The sequence below is a fragment of the Dromiciops gliroides genome, chromosome 3 (genome assembly GCF_019393635.1).
Source record: "Dromiciops gliroides isolate mDroGli1 chromosome 3, mDroGli1.pri, whole genome shotgun sequence".
NCBI lineage: Eukaryota > Metazoa > Chordata > Mammalia > Microbiotheria > Microbiotheriidae > Dromiciops > Dromiciops gliroides.
This window is the reverse complement of record NC_057863.1, coordinates 268,567,099-268,583,642: the sequence shown is the minus strand read 5'-3', so window position 1 is coordinate 268,583,642 and position 16,544 is coordinate 268,567,099. Positions and strand designations below refer to the sequence as shown.

Sequence of the window (16,544 nt, the reverse complement as noted above, 5' to 3'; positions counted from 1 at the left end):
TTACTATTCTTGTAGAAGAACAAGCCGGACTTAGATGATGTGGACTTAGATGTTAACTGAGATGATGTGCTCTACTCAAGATTTGTCCGTTCAATTCAAGAAATGGAGAGGGAGGAAGGAAGAAAGAAAAGAGGAAAAAGAAAAGAAGAAAAGAAAGTAGGGAGGGAGGGAAGTAAGAAAGGAGGAAGGAAAGGAAGGAAGGAAGGAAGGAAGGAAGGAAGGAAGGAAGGAAGGAAGGAAGGAAGGAAGGAAGGAAGGAAGGAAGGATGAGAAGCAATATTGTGTAATGAATAAAGCATAGTTATCATTGGCCATAGAAAGACAGCTATGATATTGTGCTGGACTTGAGATTAGGAAGACCTGGGTTCAGATCCTTCCATTGGAACTTACTAGCTGTGTTTCTGTAGGAAAGTTGCTTATGTTCTATGAGCCTCAGATAATTCTCTAATATTCTAATATGCTGGTTGTAATCTGACTCAATAGAAGGACTATCCACACCAGCAAAATCACTCCCAAACTGCATGTGGTAAAATCTACTTACATGTGGGACTATCCATATTACAGATATCTTTTTTTAAGATAGCTGTCTTTAAATGTATATTTCAGATAGGTTTTAAAGCTTCAAATCCATATTTTTTTAAAAAAGCTTTGGCCTTTTTAACTCTTTGTTGTTGTTGGTTTTCTTTTTAGTTTGGTTTTTTTTCTTTGTTTGTTTGGTTTTTTGGTGAGGCAATTGGGGTTAAGTGACTTGCCCAGAGTCACACAGCTAGTAAGTGTTAAGTGTCTGAGGTCAAATTTGAACTCAGGTCCTCCTGAATCCAGGGCCAGGGCTCTATCCACTGCGCCACCTAGCTGCCCCACCTTTTAACTCTTTGAGTAGAAACCATTTTATAGCTTTGTATCATGAACAATTATTTTGCACAGTGCCTTAAACCTTTAATCATTGTTTATTGAATTGAATGAGATTCTGTTTGCCTGTAGCAAAGAATACTAAAATAAGTAATTTTTCTCTTTCTTAATTTCAAATAGCTTGAATCAATGTGAAAGAGACAAACTATATAAACATTATTTAAAGTAATTTTTAATTTAAAAAGAGCAAATACTAAATTATCCATCTTTCATAAGGCAGACTGCTATATTGTTAATTTCATTATAGTATTTTTTGAGGGGAAAATCAGCAGAAAATTCCATGTTCTCAAATGCTGAAACCTGAACAAGTTGTAAAGGGAATTATAGTCTAAGTCTCTTTAAAAAGTTGAGTTTTGGAGCAGCTAGGTGGCATAGTAGATAGAGCACCATCCCTGGAGTCAGGAGGACCTGAGTTAAAATCCGGTCTCAGACACTTGACACTTACTGGCTGTGTGACCCTGGGCAAGTCACTTAACCCCAATTGCCTCCCCCCCCCAAAAAAAAGTTGAGTTTTAAAAGTAGAACATACAATTCTAAGTTGCTGAAAGACTTTAGTTGACCAAAGTTGTCTTCAACAGTTGATGGAGAGCAAGAAAGACACTTTTATCTCTCAATTCGCTTAATTTGATTTGTTAAAAATGGACACACACACACAATTTCTTCCAAGTATTAGAACATCTTGAGAAATCTTAAAATCAGCCTAGAAAGGGGCAGCTAGGTGGTGCAGTGGATAAAGCATTGGCCCTGGATTCAGGAGGACCTGAGTTCAAATCTGGTCTCAGACACTTGATACTTACTAGCTGTGTGACCCTGGGCAAGTCACTTAACCCCAATTGCCTCACCCCCCAAAAAAAATCAGCCTAGAGAGTTGTTAGTATTGGAAAATAAAAATTTCAAGACTATTCTTTGCCTTTCTTATTCTCCCTAGTACAATGCCTGATCCTTAGTAGGTGCTTAATAAATGCTTGTTCACTGACTTTATTTGATAAAAATTTCTCATTATTGTGATATTGTCAGTTAGTCATGCTTTACTTATATGTATTTATCCCATCATCTTGTCTATTTTATGAATATCATCAAGACAGAATTCTCATTGCTCAGTAATTGGCTATGTAGATTGTGTATCCTCTGTTTTATTTTTGCTGGCACATCCTAGTACTGAAGCACATTAAAGTAATAAAATTAGGCAGCAAGACATCCTAGTCACTCCCACCATGTTCCCGTAACCCCCTCATTTACAACCGACTGAGACAGATTTCTTTTAAGAGTAATTTAAGATGAGGCAATACTGTATATGTAAATCCTGTTTTATTGGCACCAGTGGCAGCCAGTTAATTCTTCTAAAATGTTGTTCAGCCTTCAGTCAAACAGCCATACTCGGTTTGAACTCTATGATTCTAAAGTGACCCTGGGGGATAATGTGCAAAGGCAGCTTTCATGACTATCATATAAATCATGGACATTCTGGCCACACAGACGCTCCCGCCACCAACAAGCCAGATGTCAGATCCCATCTGTAATTCTGCTGCCGAGTCTCTACAAGTCTGGGACCTTAGCAGAGTCTGCTAATAGTGGCATATCCCTGTCCCCCATTCATTTAACACTGCTTCCATAAAAAAGGGAGCAATAGCTGCTAGGATACAGGAAATGGAGAAGAGCAGGACAATTACCAGGAAAAACATTGACTTGATGCAGGGGTTGAGATCATTAAAGAGATGGAGCAAATTAAGAGACTCACACACAATATAATTATTCTTTGGAGCTCAGGGCTGAAAACTACTTTCTGCATTAAAGACGCCTGTTTTCAGACACAGAGCTGTTTGTAAAGGTGAGCTTTATCAAGAAATTCAACAATGAAAAAATACACATAGTTAAGCAGGGATTTCATTGCATTTAAAATGAGTTAGACTAGGATTCCAAAGGTTAAAGAGACAAGGCAGAAAAAAAAAATGATTGCACCACTCTGCAGACTTATTTGGGCTTTACTGTACTTAGTATAACTACTATAAAATATGAGCTTTAAAAGGCTGCAAGTCCAGACTAGCTAAAATAGGTGTGTGGTTGAATGTCCTTATTCTTTTGTACCCCTTCCCCCATTTCTTTTTCTCGAATATGTTAAAACCTGCAATTATTGAGAATGTAGTACAATTTTAAAGAATAACAAAATAGTAAGCCATGGAAATTTATATATAATATATATATAACAACTTTCTTTTCCTTTAGTAGAGGTTTAGAGGGAGAGAGGAGGTAGCTGAGGCAAGGATACATTTTGTTGTGTTCTAAAGTGAAGAAAGGAGAATTGTTTGGTGGCATTCTCACAGACAGACACAGTACTTGCTGCCTTCAGTAAAAACAAACATTTATTTAAAGTATTGTTTGAAGTTCTAGGAATACAACTTTCCTATCCTCAAGGGGCTTACATTATAGTGGGGAGTTGGTTTAATGTGACATGTAATTATAAATATATATATGTGTGTGTGTGTGTGTGTGTACATATATATGTACAGACACATAGCTGCATTGATTTGGTATAGAGAATTGATTTATTAAATAGCATTTGATCTTGCTATGTGTTGTGACTTCTTGAAGTCACATGAGTCCTTTACTAAAAAGCATGTTCAAATCTCATCCTGGTCTTTTCAGCATCCTTGAATTATTATGGATTTATTTAGTAGTGCTTTGGGAAAGAGGAAGAATTTTGGTTCCTGATTTGTCAGCTTTTATGATACATTTTATGATACATTCTCTCAGAGAAGGTGTAAACCATTGCAGAGTCAGAGTCCTTCCTACCTTCTCTGTTACCTCATTCCCCGAATACTCCACTACTAGAAGTGCAAATCAACCAATATCAACAAGCATCTTTTAACCACTTACTATGTGCCAAGTAATATGCCTGGGGATACAAAGAAAGACAAAAAACACAAAACAGTCCCTCTCCTTAAGAAGCTTACATGTGAATGAGGAAAACAACCCATAAATAAACATATCTGAGCTATGTATCAAGTAGAAGGAAGTTAACCTTACAGAGGAGAGCTTAAGTGGAAAATAGGGAAACTCTCCTGCAAAAGATGATACTCAAGTTGAGTATTAAAGAAAGACAGATATGTCAAGAGGGCAAAGTGAGCCTGGAGAACATTACAGGCATAATTGACAGCCAGTGCAAAGGCATGGAAAGGAGAGATGGAGTGTCGTGTGCAAGGAACAGCAAGGAAATTAAGGATCTGCCCATTGATTGTGGAATAACTAAATAAACTATGGTATACAAATACCATAGGGTATTACTGCATTGTGGAAAAGGATGAAAGGAACAATTTCAGAGAAACTTGGGAAGACTTGTATGAATTGATGCAGAATGAAGTATGCAGAACCAGATGAATAATTTATACAATGAAAGAAATATTAAAGACAAGTAGCTTTGAAAGACTGATGACCAAACAGTGGAGCAATGATGAAGCTTGACAGAGAGGGAATGTATTTAAAATGCAGAATGAGAAATATTTTTGGATATGAATAACATGGGGATTTGTTTTGCTTAACTATGCATATTATTTGTTACAACAACTATTTTTTTCAATTACAGGATGATTGTAGAGAGAAAAATAATTGCCTGTTAATTGACAAAAATAAAAAAATATTGTCGATTTAAAACAACAACAACAAGTCTGGTATTGCTAAATTGTAGAGTCCATGGAGGGGAATGAATTGTGAGAAAACTGGAAAAGTCAGAAAAGATCAGGTGGTAAAGAGCTTTAAATGCCAAAAAGATGAGTTTATATTTTATTCTACATGGTCAGACTTATTCTTTAGTATAATTAATTTGGTAGCTGTGTGGAGGGTGGATTGTACTTGTGAGAGAGTGAAGGAAAGGGACCAATTCCAATACAACTGCAATAATTCAAGTGAGAGGTAACAAGGATCTGAATTAGAATGTTGCTTGTTTGGAAAGAAAAGGACTTATAAGGGTGAATTTATGAAGACAGGAAAGATAGGATTGGCAACTGATTGGGTGTATTTGACAAATGATTGGAGAAAGTGAGAGTGAGAAGTCAAGGAAGAATTTGAAGACAAATATGAAATAATGATGTCCTCAGTAGTAATAGGAATGTTCAAAAGAGGAGATGGTGTTAGAGGGAAAATAATGAAGTTTGCTTTGGACACGTTGAGTTTGAGATGCCTATGGGACAACGGGTTCAAAATGTCCACTAGATAGTTGGAGATAACAGTAGGGGAGTTCAGAAGAGAGACTAGAGATGGATATACAGATCTGAGAATTATTTGCCTAGAGATGATAATTGAACACATGGGAACTTATGAGATAATGATTATAATAGTTAGCATTTATATGGTGCTTTAAATTTTTCAAAAGACTTTACAAATATGATCTCATTTTATCCTCATAACAACCCTGGGAAATAGATGCTATTATTAGCCACATTTTATAGCTGAGGACACTGAGGTAGGCAGATGTTAAGCCAAAGGTAATATAATTAGTAATTGTCTGAAGCCAGATTTTAACTCACATTTTCCTGAAATCAGATTCAGCACTCTGTGGGCCCAGGACAGGGCCTTGGGAGATAAGCACACCTAGGAGATATGACAAGAAAGAAGATCCAGCAAAGGAGACAGAGAAGGATTGGAGGGAAATCAAGAAGGAGCATTGACATGAAAACCCAGAGAGTTGAGAATATCTAGAAGGAGGCAATCAATAGAGACAAAAGTGGGGCGGGGGGGGGGGGCAGCTAGGTGGTGCAGTGGAGGACCTGAGTTCAAATCCGACCTCAGACACTTGACACTTGCTATCTGTGTGACCCTGGGCAAGTCATTTAACCCTCATTGCCCCACCAAAAGAAATAGTGACAACGGCTTGTAGAGAGGTCAAGCAAAATGAACAATGAGAAAATACCACTTGATTTAACAGTTAATAGATCACTGATAATTTGAGAGAGAACAATTTCACATCAGTAATAGTACCAGAAGTTAGACTGCATGGGTTTAGAAAAGAGTGACAAAACACTTATTATTAAGATTTTTACAGGGAGGGAAAGAGAGAGAAAGGGTGATAGCTAGCACTTTTTGAGGATTGGAAAGATGGCCACTTTTGTAGACAATAGAGGAGCAGCCAGAATATAAGGAGTTATCAAAGATTAAAGAAAGACTGGGAATGATGGTGGGGGCAATGTAGTAGAGAACATGAGAAGAGATAGGATCAAAATAGAACATAAAGCAGTCAGCTTTGGCAAGAAGAAGGACACCTCTTCATCTGATACTGGGGTGAAAAAACAGATAGTGGATGATGATATGAGATGAGGAGAAGGGGAGGAAATTAAGCTTTTGGCCAATGGCACCATTTTTTTTCAGTTAAATATGAGATAAATCCCTCAGCTGAAAAGGTCAGGTCCTGTGGGAAATTTGAATTGAGATGAGGTTTAAGAGAGCCACTAGGGTAAGTGGGATAGGGAATCAATTCAACAGAAATAGGATTGCTTTGACATTGTGAAGATTCAGAGGAGATTAGATAAGGTAAATTTGTAGTGAAAAAGAATGTTCACTTTTATGAGGGAGAATATATTTGAGGGATGAAATTGGGGGGAATTACTTTACGTCCCCCAAGCTCTTTAATAAAATAAATATTATTTTTTTTCTACTGGACAACCCTCATACTCTTTCCCTACCCTTTCCTCCCCAGGTTTCTAGAGTTGGTAGAGACAAATTTTCTATAACATTTAAAAGTTTAGGTTTTGGGGCAGCTAGGTGGCACAGTGGATAGAGCACCGGCCCTGGATTCAGGAGGACCTGAGTTCAAATATGACCTCAGACACTTGACACTTACTAGCTGTGTGACCTTGGATAAGTCACTTAACCCCAATTACCTCACCAAAAAAAAAGTTTAGGTTTTAACTTGATATAATTGAAAGGTAGAAGTAAAATATCTCCTTTTTCTTTGTCTCATTTTTGAGCATCTATTGTCTATTTTTCAGAATAAAAATTAATGGGAAATAATTCCACAGGAATAGAGAAGAACCATGTAAAATATTAAAGCTAGATGGGACCTTAGGATCACAGATTTAGAACAGGACATAATCTCAGAGGCAATTTAGTTCAATTCACCATTTTATAGTCAAGTGAACTGAGACATAGGGGACTGAATGACTTGCCAAAGGTCACACAGGTAATATTTTTCAGAGGCAGGATTTGAACCCATAGAGCCATTGCTCTTTCTAATACATCCCAAATCAAACCCTTCTGCCTTTTTGTGGGGGGTCTCTCAGTTTTATTGATATTTTGTGTTTATATCTCATTCATTTACAGATTACTCTTACTTCCTGAGAGGTCTCCCAACAATGAATAAAACTAATAAGACAGTGACTTCATCTTGAAGTGCATACAATATTTCACATTAACAGAAAATTTTTGTCTCTCTCCCCTTCACTCCTTTTGCAATTTTATCTTATTTTTCCAATTACTTGTAAAGATAGTTTTCAACATTCATTTTTGTAAGATTTTGAGTCTCCTTTTCACTTTGCAAAGGATAAAACTGAGTCCCAGATGGATGTGATTTGCCCAAGATCACATGAGAGAAGTTGGCAGAGCTGTGACTTGAACCCATTTCTGTTATTTTTAATCATCCCTTACTTGTTGGTTGTAACAAGAGTTTTATGTTTGTGTTGAGGAAGAGGACAAGAGGCCTGAAAGAGGACAAAAACTATATTCCATTTGTATTTGGCAGCAATGGAGGATTACTCAATGCTCATTCCTCTATTTTTTCTGCCATTTTCCCCTCCCCCAAACCTTAGATTAAAGCTGCTTATGTGGGAGTGGTGAGGTGATGGATGACAGAGAAGATCTTAAAAATTCTATTTTGAATTTGTAGGCTGGTTATGATGGTGAGAGCATTGGAAATTGCCCGTTTTCTCAGCGACTCTTTATGATCCTGTGGCTTAAAGGTGTTATATTTAATGTTACAACAGTGGACTTGAAAAGGTAAGAGGACCATAGAGTATTTTAATTTCAATGACTGTAACACATTTTCTTCCCTTCCCTTTTTCTTTTGTCCTTTCCCTTTTTCCATACTCTCCTTATTCTCCCACTCCTACCTGTGCTCCCTTGTACCTTTCACCCTAAGGTCCCCCCCCCCTCTCTATGTAATGGAATCACATAAACAGACCTCTGTATCTCAATATATATACATGGGTAAAGGACTTGAGTATAAACTTTGGCACAAAGGATATGGTCCAGGAGAAGAGAAGGGTGGAAAGAGGTAGAGAGCAAGCCCCCCTAGTGAATATAGGCTCCTTTTGAACTCAGGGTCAGCCATATGTATTTAGAATATGGAGCTGGGAATATCATAGACCATGGATCAGACTGTTCGCTAATGCCTGTGTCAGGGGAATCAAACCCATAATTTTAAGGAATTCTTTTGTTCTCCTTGCCTTTGAAAATGACCATAAATGTGACAATTTGCTTTAAAATAAAGCATTGTTTCTGGAAAAATGGAGCAGGTTGATACACTGAGAGAAATGAGTATCAATAGCTAACAGCTGCTACCTACTAACTCCATTGTTCATCTCCTCTCAGGAAACCAGCGGACTTGCAGGATCTGGCTCCTGGAACAAATCCACCTTTTATGACTTTTGATGGAGAAGTAAAGACAGATGTGAATAAGATCGAGGAATTTTTAGAAGAAAAATTAGCCCCACCAAGGTATGCCACCGAAAATAATGGACTAATCTGGTTAAGATATTTCCAAAAAGAAATTAATGTAAAAGCTTGCAAGGAGCACTGGAAAGGAGCTAAGTTTACATTCCATTCTTCTGGGACTACCCCCAATTTATCATTTGATATAATTGTTTGCTTATTGTCTTCCTCCATTAAACAATGAGAACAAGAACAGTATTTTGCCTTTCTTTTTTATCCCCACTGCTAAGCACAATACCTGGCACATTGTGGGTACTTAAAAATGCTAGTTGATTGGCTGATTGATTTATGTTTTGATGGGAACATTGTTCCTACAAATTGATGAGTATAAAAGGAAAACTGGGAAAACTAAGGTCTGTTTGCATACTGCATAACCTGTAGCACAGTGGTACAATTAAGTACTTAATGCCTAATTTTGGTGATCTTGTGTATGTCAATATCCCACTAAAAATGTATGGGAGGGAAACAGACAGGGATTCTTTCAACTCTGAGTTCCAGCTGATTTAAGATTTAGTGTTACTCCCTGTAGGAGGCAGGGGGATGGGTCGTCAAAGGGAAAGACTTTAAGGTCTTCATTGACTTTTTTTCTTAGAAAAGATTCTGCCTTCTATACAAAAATGACCCAGAATAGCTCTTGTCTGTGACATCTTTCATTTTGACTTCCACAGGTACCCTAAACTTGGAACCCAGCACATGGAATCAAATTCTGCAGGAAATGATGTATTTGCAAAATTTTCTGCATTTATTAAAAACACAAGAAAGGATGCCAATGAGAGTACGTTCCTCACAGTTCCTCTGTTTTCTGCTTTTCAGGGGGAATCTCTATTAGGCAATATGGAATGGTGGGCAGGACATTGACATAGAAGTCCATAAAACTCAGACACTATCTATGTAATCTCAGACAAATAACTATTTTCTGTGACTCAATTTCCTCATCTCTAAATTAAGAGGGCTAGGCTGGTTTGTAAGGTTCTTCTTGGCTCTACCACTTAGGTTAAGATTTCATCAGTATGAGTAACTTCTGGTGTGGAAGCCATAAATGCAGACTAGCAACTCTACAGTAACTTTTTTTTAAAACCAGAGCTGTGATTTCATTAGTATAAAGAATTCCAGATGAAGCTGGAATGCTATCTAGTTGCATAGGACTTTAAAAGTTCAAAAGAAAAGTTTATATTTTATCTTGGAGGCAATAGGAAGCCAATGTAAAGAAGGTTACCAAATGAGATGGTGGAGATAGAAGAAAAGAAGGTCCAGGGTAGAACCTTGAGGTATACTCAAAGTTAGGAGGCAGCCAAGGAGATTGAGAAGGAAGGATCTGTTCTATAGGAGAAAAACGAGGGGAAAACAATGTTATAAAGACCCAGAAAGAAAGAGAGGTTAGTTAACAGTGCCAAATACTGTAGAGATCTAGAAGGACGGCCATTATATTTCATGCAATTTTGGAACTTTGGAGAGGATGGTTTCAATTGAGTGATGAGGTTGGAAGTCAAAACAGATACACTACACAAAACAATACAAAAGATTAAAGGAAACGGAAGGTCAAGGATCTGAGAAACTGAATAGGAGTAATGTATGGTAGTTTGAGAGGATGATGGATTCCAGTGAAGGTGAGGGTGGTTATTTTTTTGTTTGTTTGTTTTTTGGATGGGGCTACTTTGGGCATGTTTGAAATCAGTAAGGAAGGAACTAATAGACAGAGAGGTTGAAGATTCTAGAAATAGAGGAGGGATGAGTAAGACTACAATCTGCTAGGGTATATAGAAGTGGATGAGATCAAGTCTAAATGTAAAGGGCTTGGGCTTGGAAAAGAGAAGGTCATTTTCATGAGAGACTGGGGGAAAGGAGAAGAGAATGGGGGATGATGTCAAGGAGTTTTGAGATGAAGGGAATGAATAACAAGGGAGCTTATATTGAATGGCCTTAATTTTCTGAACAAAATAGGAGGCAAGCTCCTCACCGAGCAAAGGGGGAGGAGGAGGTGTGGGAGGCTGAAGGAGAGAAGAAAAAGTTTGGAATAGCTTCTATTGGGAGTGAGATAGAGAATTAATTTGGGAAGAATAAAATGATTGCCTTGCTGTAGTGAGGGCCCAGGTAGAACTGGCTAGCATAAATTTGTAATGTACCCTGTAAGCATAGTTGTGAGAATTTCTACAGTTGGGTTCATCATCTTGTGAGTAGGACCTTCTCAGACCTCTCAAATGGGAGCAACATTGCTAACTACCTCTATCTGACATAAGGGAATGAACTAAATTTTGCTTCTTTGTAATTTTTCCCCTTTTCTGATTCTAGATTTGGAAAAAAATCTGATAAAGGCTTTGAGGAAACTAGATAATTACTTAAATACCCCTCTGCCTGATGAAATTGATGCCTATAGCTCAGAAGACATCACTGTTTCCAACAGGAAGTTCCTCGATGGGAATGAGCTCAGTTTAGCAGATTGTAATCTCCTACCTAAGCTCCATATCATTAAGGTTTGGATTTCTCCTCTCACATGTGCTGAAGGAATCACTTGTTTTTTACCAGGCATAAAAACACACCTTACAATCATGAATTGAATTAAAACCAGTCTAACTTGTTCCTATTTCTAGTAATCAGTACCTCCATTTCAGATTCATGAAATCAAGATGGAGATGGCCTTATAAGGTACTTGGGGCTTCCTCTCATTCACTTTACCCACACTGTTAATACTTTTCCACATTTACTACTATGGTGCAAACAGAAGATCCATTAAAACCAACACTTTCCACAGTATGGCCACAGTCATACTCTCTCAACAGGGGCCTCTGAGCTAAAGACAATGTTCTAGCATCTAGGAAGGATAGCAAGGTAGAGTTGGATTTCTTTCGGTGTTTGTTAGGAATATAACATCTCTCTACAGATCTTTGCAAGACTTAGAAAGAATCTTTATAAGTCTTTTAAACAATTCCCCTGTAGCTCTGGATGAGCATACCTCAAATAATTTACTTTTTTAAAGGAATGCTTTGTTGATTTCTTTCATTTTTATATTGTAGTCATTTCCATATATAACATGCCTCTATATATACCCACATTAAATTTTCCTTTGTAACAAAGAAAAACAAATCAATACAGTGATTGTATGTGACATTGTAAGCAGAATTCTTCCCTGTTAGTCCCTTACTTCTCTGCCAAGAGTGGGGAGGTATGTTTCATTACCTGTTCCCTGGTACCAAGATTGATCATTATAATTATTCAGAGTCAGCTTTCTTTTTATATTCTTTCATTATGGTGTTGTATATTTTTATGATTCTGCCAAAGAGTCTGTATCATCAATTTTCCTCCTTACATGTTTCTCAGGATTTGGCCTACCTTTCCTAGAATTACAGAAATAGGAGTGATGTAGTTCATATTGTTAGAGCTGGAGTTAGCATTGCTTCTAGCTTTTAAAAAAGGATTCCCTAGACTCTTTAACTGTTGCTATCTCTCTCAACCGTACAACCTCTGTGTTGTCAGACACATTCACACTCTGTTCAAAGAAAGAACTAGCTATATCTCTGATTTCTATTGACATTTTACTGTATGCCCATGGTGTACAGAACTCAGGAGCCCCCAAGGTAGCAGAGGAACAAAATATGAGTTAGTATTCTTGCCTTCAAATCGCTTATGTTCAGTAGATACTTTGGTCCCACTTCTATCCTTTGACCATCATTATGACCTGATGTTGACATAATTCATGATAAAAAAATTTTCAATTTCAGTGAAAAAAGAATGAAGATTCCAATTAAGATCATTTATGGCATTCAGAGCAACTGAAGCAGTTATTAGTACATTCAATGATTCCCAATTTAAAGACCTTTTCCACCTCTTCGTACTTTCTCAAATCCCTCTGTTTCCAATTATATATATCCTTGATGGTGTCTTTTATGAACACAAGCCGTTGTTGTTAATAGACTATATTTCACTTATGTATACCATTCATCTATCTATTTATTTTAAATAATAAATATTTAATTTAAAGTTTTGAATTCCAAATTTTATTCCTCCTTCCCTCCCTTCCCCCTTCCCGATGAGGTAAGCAATCAGATATAGGTATACATGTGTAATTCATATGTCTTTTGTCATTTAAAATTAAACATATTTATGGAATGCTTTTTAATATCTGCTAAAAAGCCAGTCTAGTGTTATTGAGGTGTATAGATAAGGAAAAGGGAGACTAGCATTACAACCACACAAAGTGATGTTCTTAGCATTTACCAGTGTTCAGTTGCTATAAATCCCACCAAATTTATTATCAAAGCAGGGTATCAACAAAATTTCAAACAGACTAATCACCTGCCCAAAATTCTTCTGAAAGAAAATCAAAACAACAACAACAACAATAGTTAATTTTATATAGCACTTTAAGGTCTGCAAAGCTCTTCTCATATTTTTTTCTTTTGATCCTCACAACTCTGAAGTATACACTATTATTATAATTTAAAGGGACTCAGAAACTGATTAGAAACATTAAATAGGGAAAAGGTATAAGTCATATGGATAATAACTTCTTCCTGTGGAGTATAGGCTCTCTGATTCCTCAAAAGTATAATATTCTTTAAAATACTTTCACTTTCCATGTTTAATTTACTTTTCAATAAATTTCACAGAATTAGGTGGTACAAATGATTGTTCACTTTATGCCAACACCTACCCATTAATCCTTTGCTTGACACCTGTTCCATAATGTACAAGTCATCAGTTCTCATTAATTTGCTTGGATGGCCTCTTATTCAAAACCAAAGCTTTACAAGATGTTCCTTTGAAACTTTACACTGGCCCTGGACTTCAATGGCTCCTGTTTACCTTTTGTGTGTGTGTGTGTGTGTGTGTGTGTGTGTGTGTGTGTGAGGCAATTGGGGTTAAGTGACTTGCCCAGGGTCACACTAGTAATTGTTAAGTGTCTGAGGCCGGGTTTGAACTCAGGTCCTCCTGAATCCAGGGCTGGTGCTCTATTCACTGCGCCACCTAGCTGCCCCTCCTGTTTACTCTTTAGCATTCTTGCTGATTCTTTAGGCTACCTTAACAATTATATATCCCAAACTGATCCCAATATTAAGTTTCATCAGGACTACACAAAATAACATTGTTTTTTGAGCCCCAAACTGGCCTTTTTCATTTCCTAAATGCAGCTCTGTGAATATTTCTTTTTGGTTCTGGTTTGATAACTTCAGGAATTGGGGAAAAAGATAAAATTATCCCTTTCAGAATTGCCTAATATGATTTGCTTATCTTACTGAGATTTTCCCTTTTCTGATTATTCTCTCTTTGTTCTCAGATTGTGGCCAAGAAATACAGGAATTTTGAGTTTCCCTCTGAAATGACTGGCCTATGGAGATATTTGAACAATGCCTACACTAGAGATGAGTTCACAAATACCTGCCCTGCTGACCAGGAGATTGAGTATGCATATTCTGATGTTGCAAAAAGGATGAAATGATGCCACAATCTCTGCTGATTTTCTAAAGAGATGGAATTAGATCAAGTGGTGTACAGAAAGAAAATGTTCTGCAGTTTTGTTTTAAGTTTTGCCAATGGCCAATCCTTTAAAAAAAAAAAACAACAAGCTGGTAGTGTGATCTGCTCAATGCCAAATAGCATGTATTCATTCTACTTGTACACATGTCTCTGTAGACCAAATATCTATTGATGTGAAATACACACCCCTGTCCAACTCAATGTTAATAACTGGTTGTTATAATCTGTGGTTTAGGATTGCATATTTTAGTGGTTTCACTTTCAAAGCAAGACATGTTATGGTTAAAATTGTTGCTTGATTTTTTTTAATTTTAATTTTTCTCTTTCAGACATTTTTAGCTGTTGTGATCTTATATCTTGATTCCTCACAACTGAAATGTCAGTTTAAATGAAAGGAACAGCTGAAGGTTACATTTGCCAAACTCCTTGACAAAAGTTTGTGGAAGAACTAAAAAAAAATTATTCATGGAATTTTAGAGCTCAAAGGGACATTAGAGATTACTTAGTCTGACTCCATCATTTTGCAAAGAAGGAAAGCTAAGACCCACAGAGTGTAAGTGATTTGTTCAAGGCCAAACAGCTCACTCATGTCATATCAGGAATTAGAAGCCAGGGTTTCCAGCTCTGTTTTCTGCTATATTAGGATGTTCTTCCACCATACCACACTGTCTCTCAACTTAAGGAAGTTGTTAAAGTTTGAGGATTTGCTCAAACACTGAAAGAAGGAGTGAAAACAAATAGGTCTTGTACATACAAACTCACTCCTTTTACCTTAATGGATTTCTTTCCTAAGATCTTCTCTTGCTTCACCTTTCACAAAAGCATCAAGACTTAATCACTTAAATTTGGGGAAAAAATTATAGAAAACAAAGCGGTCAGATATGGAATTTTAATAGCACCTCTTCCTCTCCCCACTATTATTCTCAGGGATAAACTTCCCAGTTTTTCAAGAGTTGATTGTTTGGTGCATGACTTATTTAGGCATTAAAGTATTTGAGTCACTTCCCTATCTCTTAGTACCTTCACTAGAGCTTAGACAGTTCAGTTTGGCCACTTTTCAGCAGTTTGGGGAAATGAAAAATGTTGACTAAAAAGAGGGCTTTGAATGTTATTAACACCATATCTGTACCCAGTAATTAAAAAACTACTTGTATTATTGACTAGGTATTGGAAGGCCTTTTGGAAGTGGAGATACAGCTTCCAACTAGTTCCATGGGATATGGTTTATGTAATGAGCATTGACAGAACACAGAATCTTAAAGTATTCAAAGGGACTCTAGTGAATCTCTATTCTGTCTCCCTCATTAGACAAGGGAAAAAGACCAAAAAAACAACTGAGGCCTAGAGAAGAAAAGTGACTTTTCTAAGACCATAAATAAGATAGTCTCAGTCAAGATAGAAATTGTTGCTAACTGGAACGTGTCTCTGTCACATCATAAAAAGTAACTCTATGGTTGACTTAAAAATGTTTATTTTCCATTTATATATCCTACATACATATTATAGAATTAACAAAGACTATTGTCGAACCTACATCATGGATCTAAATGTCCAAAGTAAAAACTTGGTTTCAAAGGAACAAAATACTTATCCAGTGGAAACAATGTTCCTTTATCCCTTGGAATATTGCTAGTTGAGGGAAGGGGTCATGTGTTCCTTAGTCATGAATCTCTGGAACCTCAGTGCCTAGTTCATGTTTCAATTGTCAGTGGTATCAGTGAGAACCAAATGTGAACTTCTTATTCTACCTTCTCTTTGTAGGACTTACGTTAACCTAGCTTTTATGATACAACCTTTTAGGTAGTAGAGAAGCAGTCATTATAGAAATGCTGTAGGGGGCAGCTAGATGGCGCAATGGTAAAGCACCGGCCCTGGATTCAGGAGTACCTGAGTTCAAATCAGACCTCAGACACTTGACACTTACTAGCTGTGTGACCCTGGGCAAGTCACTTAACCCTCATTGCCCTGAAAAAAAAAAAAGAAATGCTGTAGAAGTAATATCAAGATCTAGGCATATACACTGAACATCCATGTACTCTTTATGTGCCTTAAAATTAAATTGATTGTAAAAATTCATAAATTAAACTAATCTTCGTACTGACTTCTTTCAGTGTTTTTTCCTCTATTTTTTTAACCTTCTATTTATGTCTAAAGACATAAAGTCAAGAAAATTGGATCTGTTTTAAGGTAATAGAGACAAGCTGAGCTCTTCTGCTTCATCCATATGAAGGATTAACTATATAAACCATTAAAAACTAGCTGAACAGATTACTTACTTAAGAAATGAATCAGGATTATTATGACTCTTACAGGAAGGCCTGTAGTTACTTTCCCAGTTCAAATGTGGATGTATGAAAACAATTAACACCTGCTTCTTCTCATGTTTTCCAACAGAGTTTTCATGAGCTTGCACCTAATTAAAATTTGCACTCAAAAGGCGAACATTTTTTAAGGAATGGACCTCCCAA

At 36.9% G+C, this 16,544-nt stretch overlaps 1 protein-coding gene across 1 annotated transcript in view; it reads left to right on the top strand.

Moving 5' to 3' along the window:
• The window catches only part of CLIC6 (chloride intracellular channel 6), a 69,381-nt gene extending 53,225 nt beyond the window's left edge, over window positions 1–16,156 (top strand). Inside the window, exons 2-6 of the mRNA XM_043990792.1 lie at window positions 7,781–7,890; window positions 8,485–8,610; window positions 9,273–9,379; window positions 10,894–11,075; window positions 13,877–16,156. Of these exons, the coding sequence (XP_043846727.1) occupies window positions 7,781–7,890; window positions 8,485–8,610; window positions 9,273–9,379; window positions 10,894–11,075; window positions 13,877–14,038 (687 nt within the window). The 3' untranslated portion in view covers window positions 14,039–16,156. The remainder of the gene's footprint in view (window positions 1–7,780; window positions 7,891–8,484; window positions 8,611–9,272; window positions 9,380–10,893; window positions 11,076–13,876) is intronic.
• Window positions 16,157–16,544: the final 388 nt, after the last annotated feature.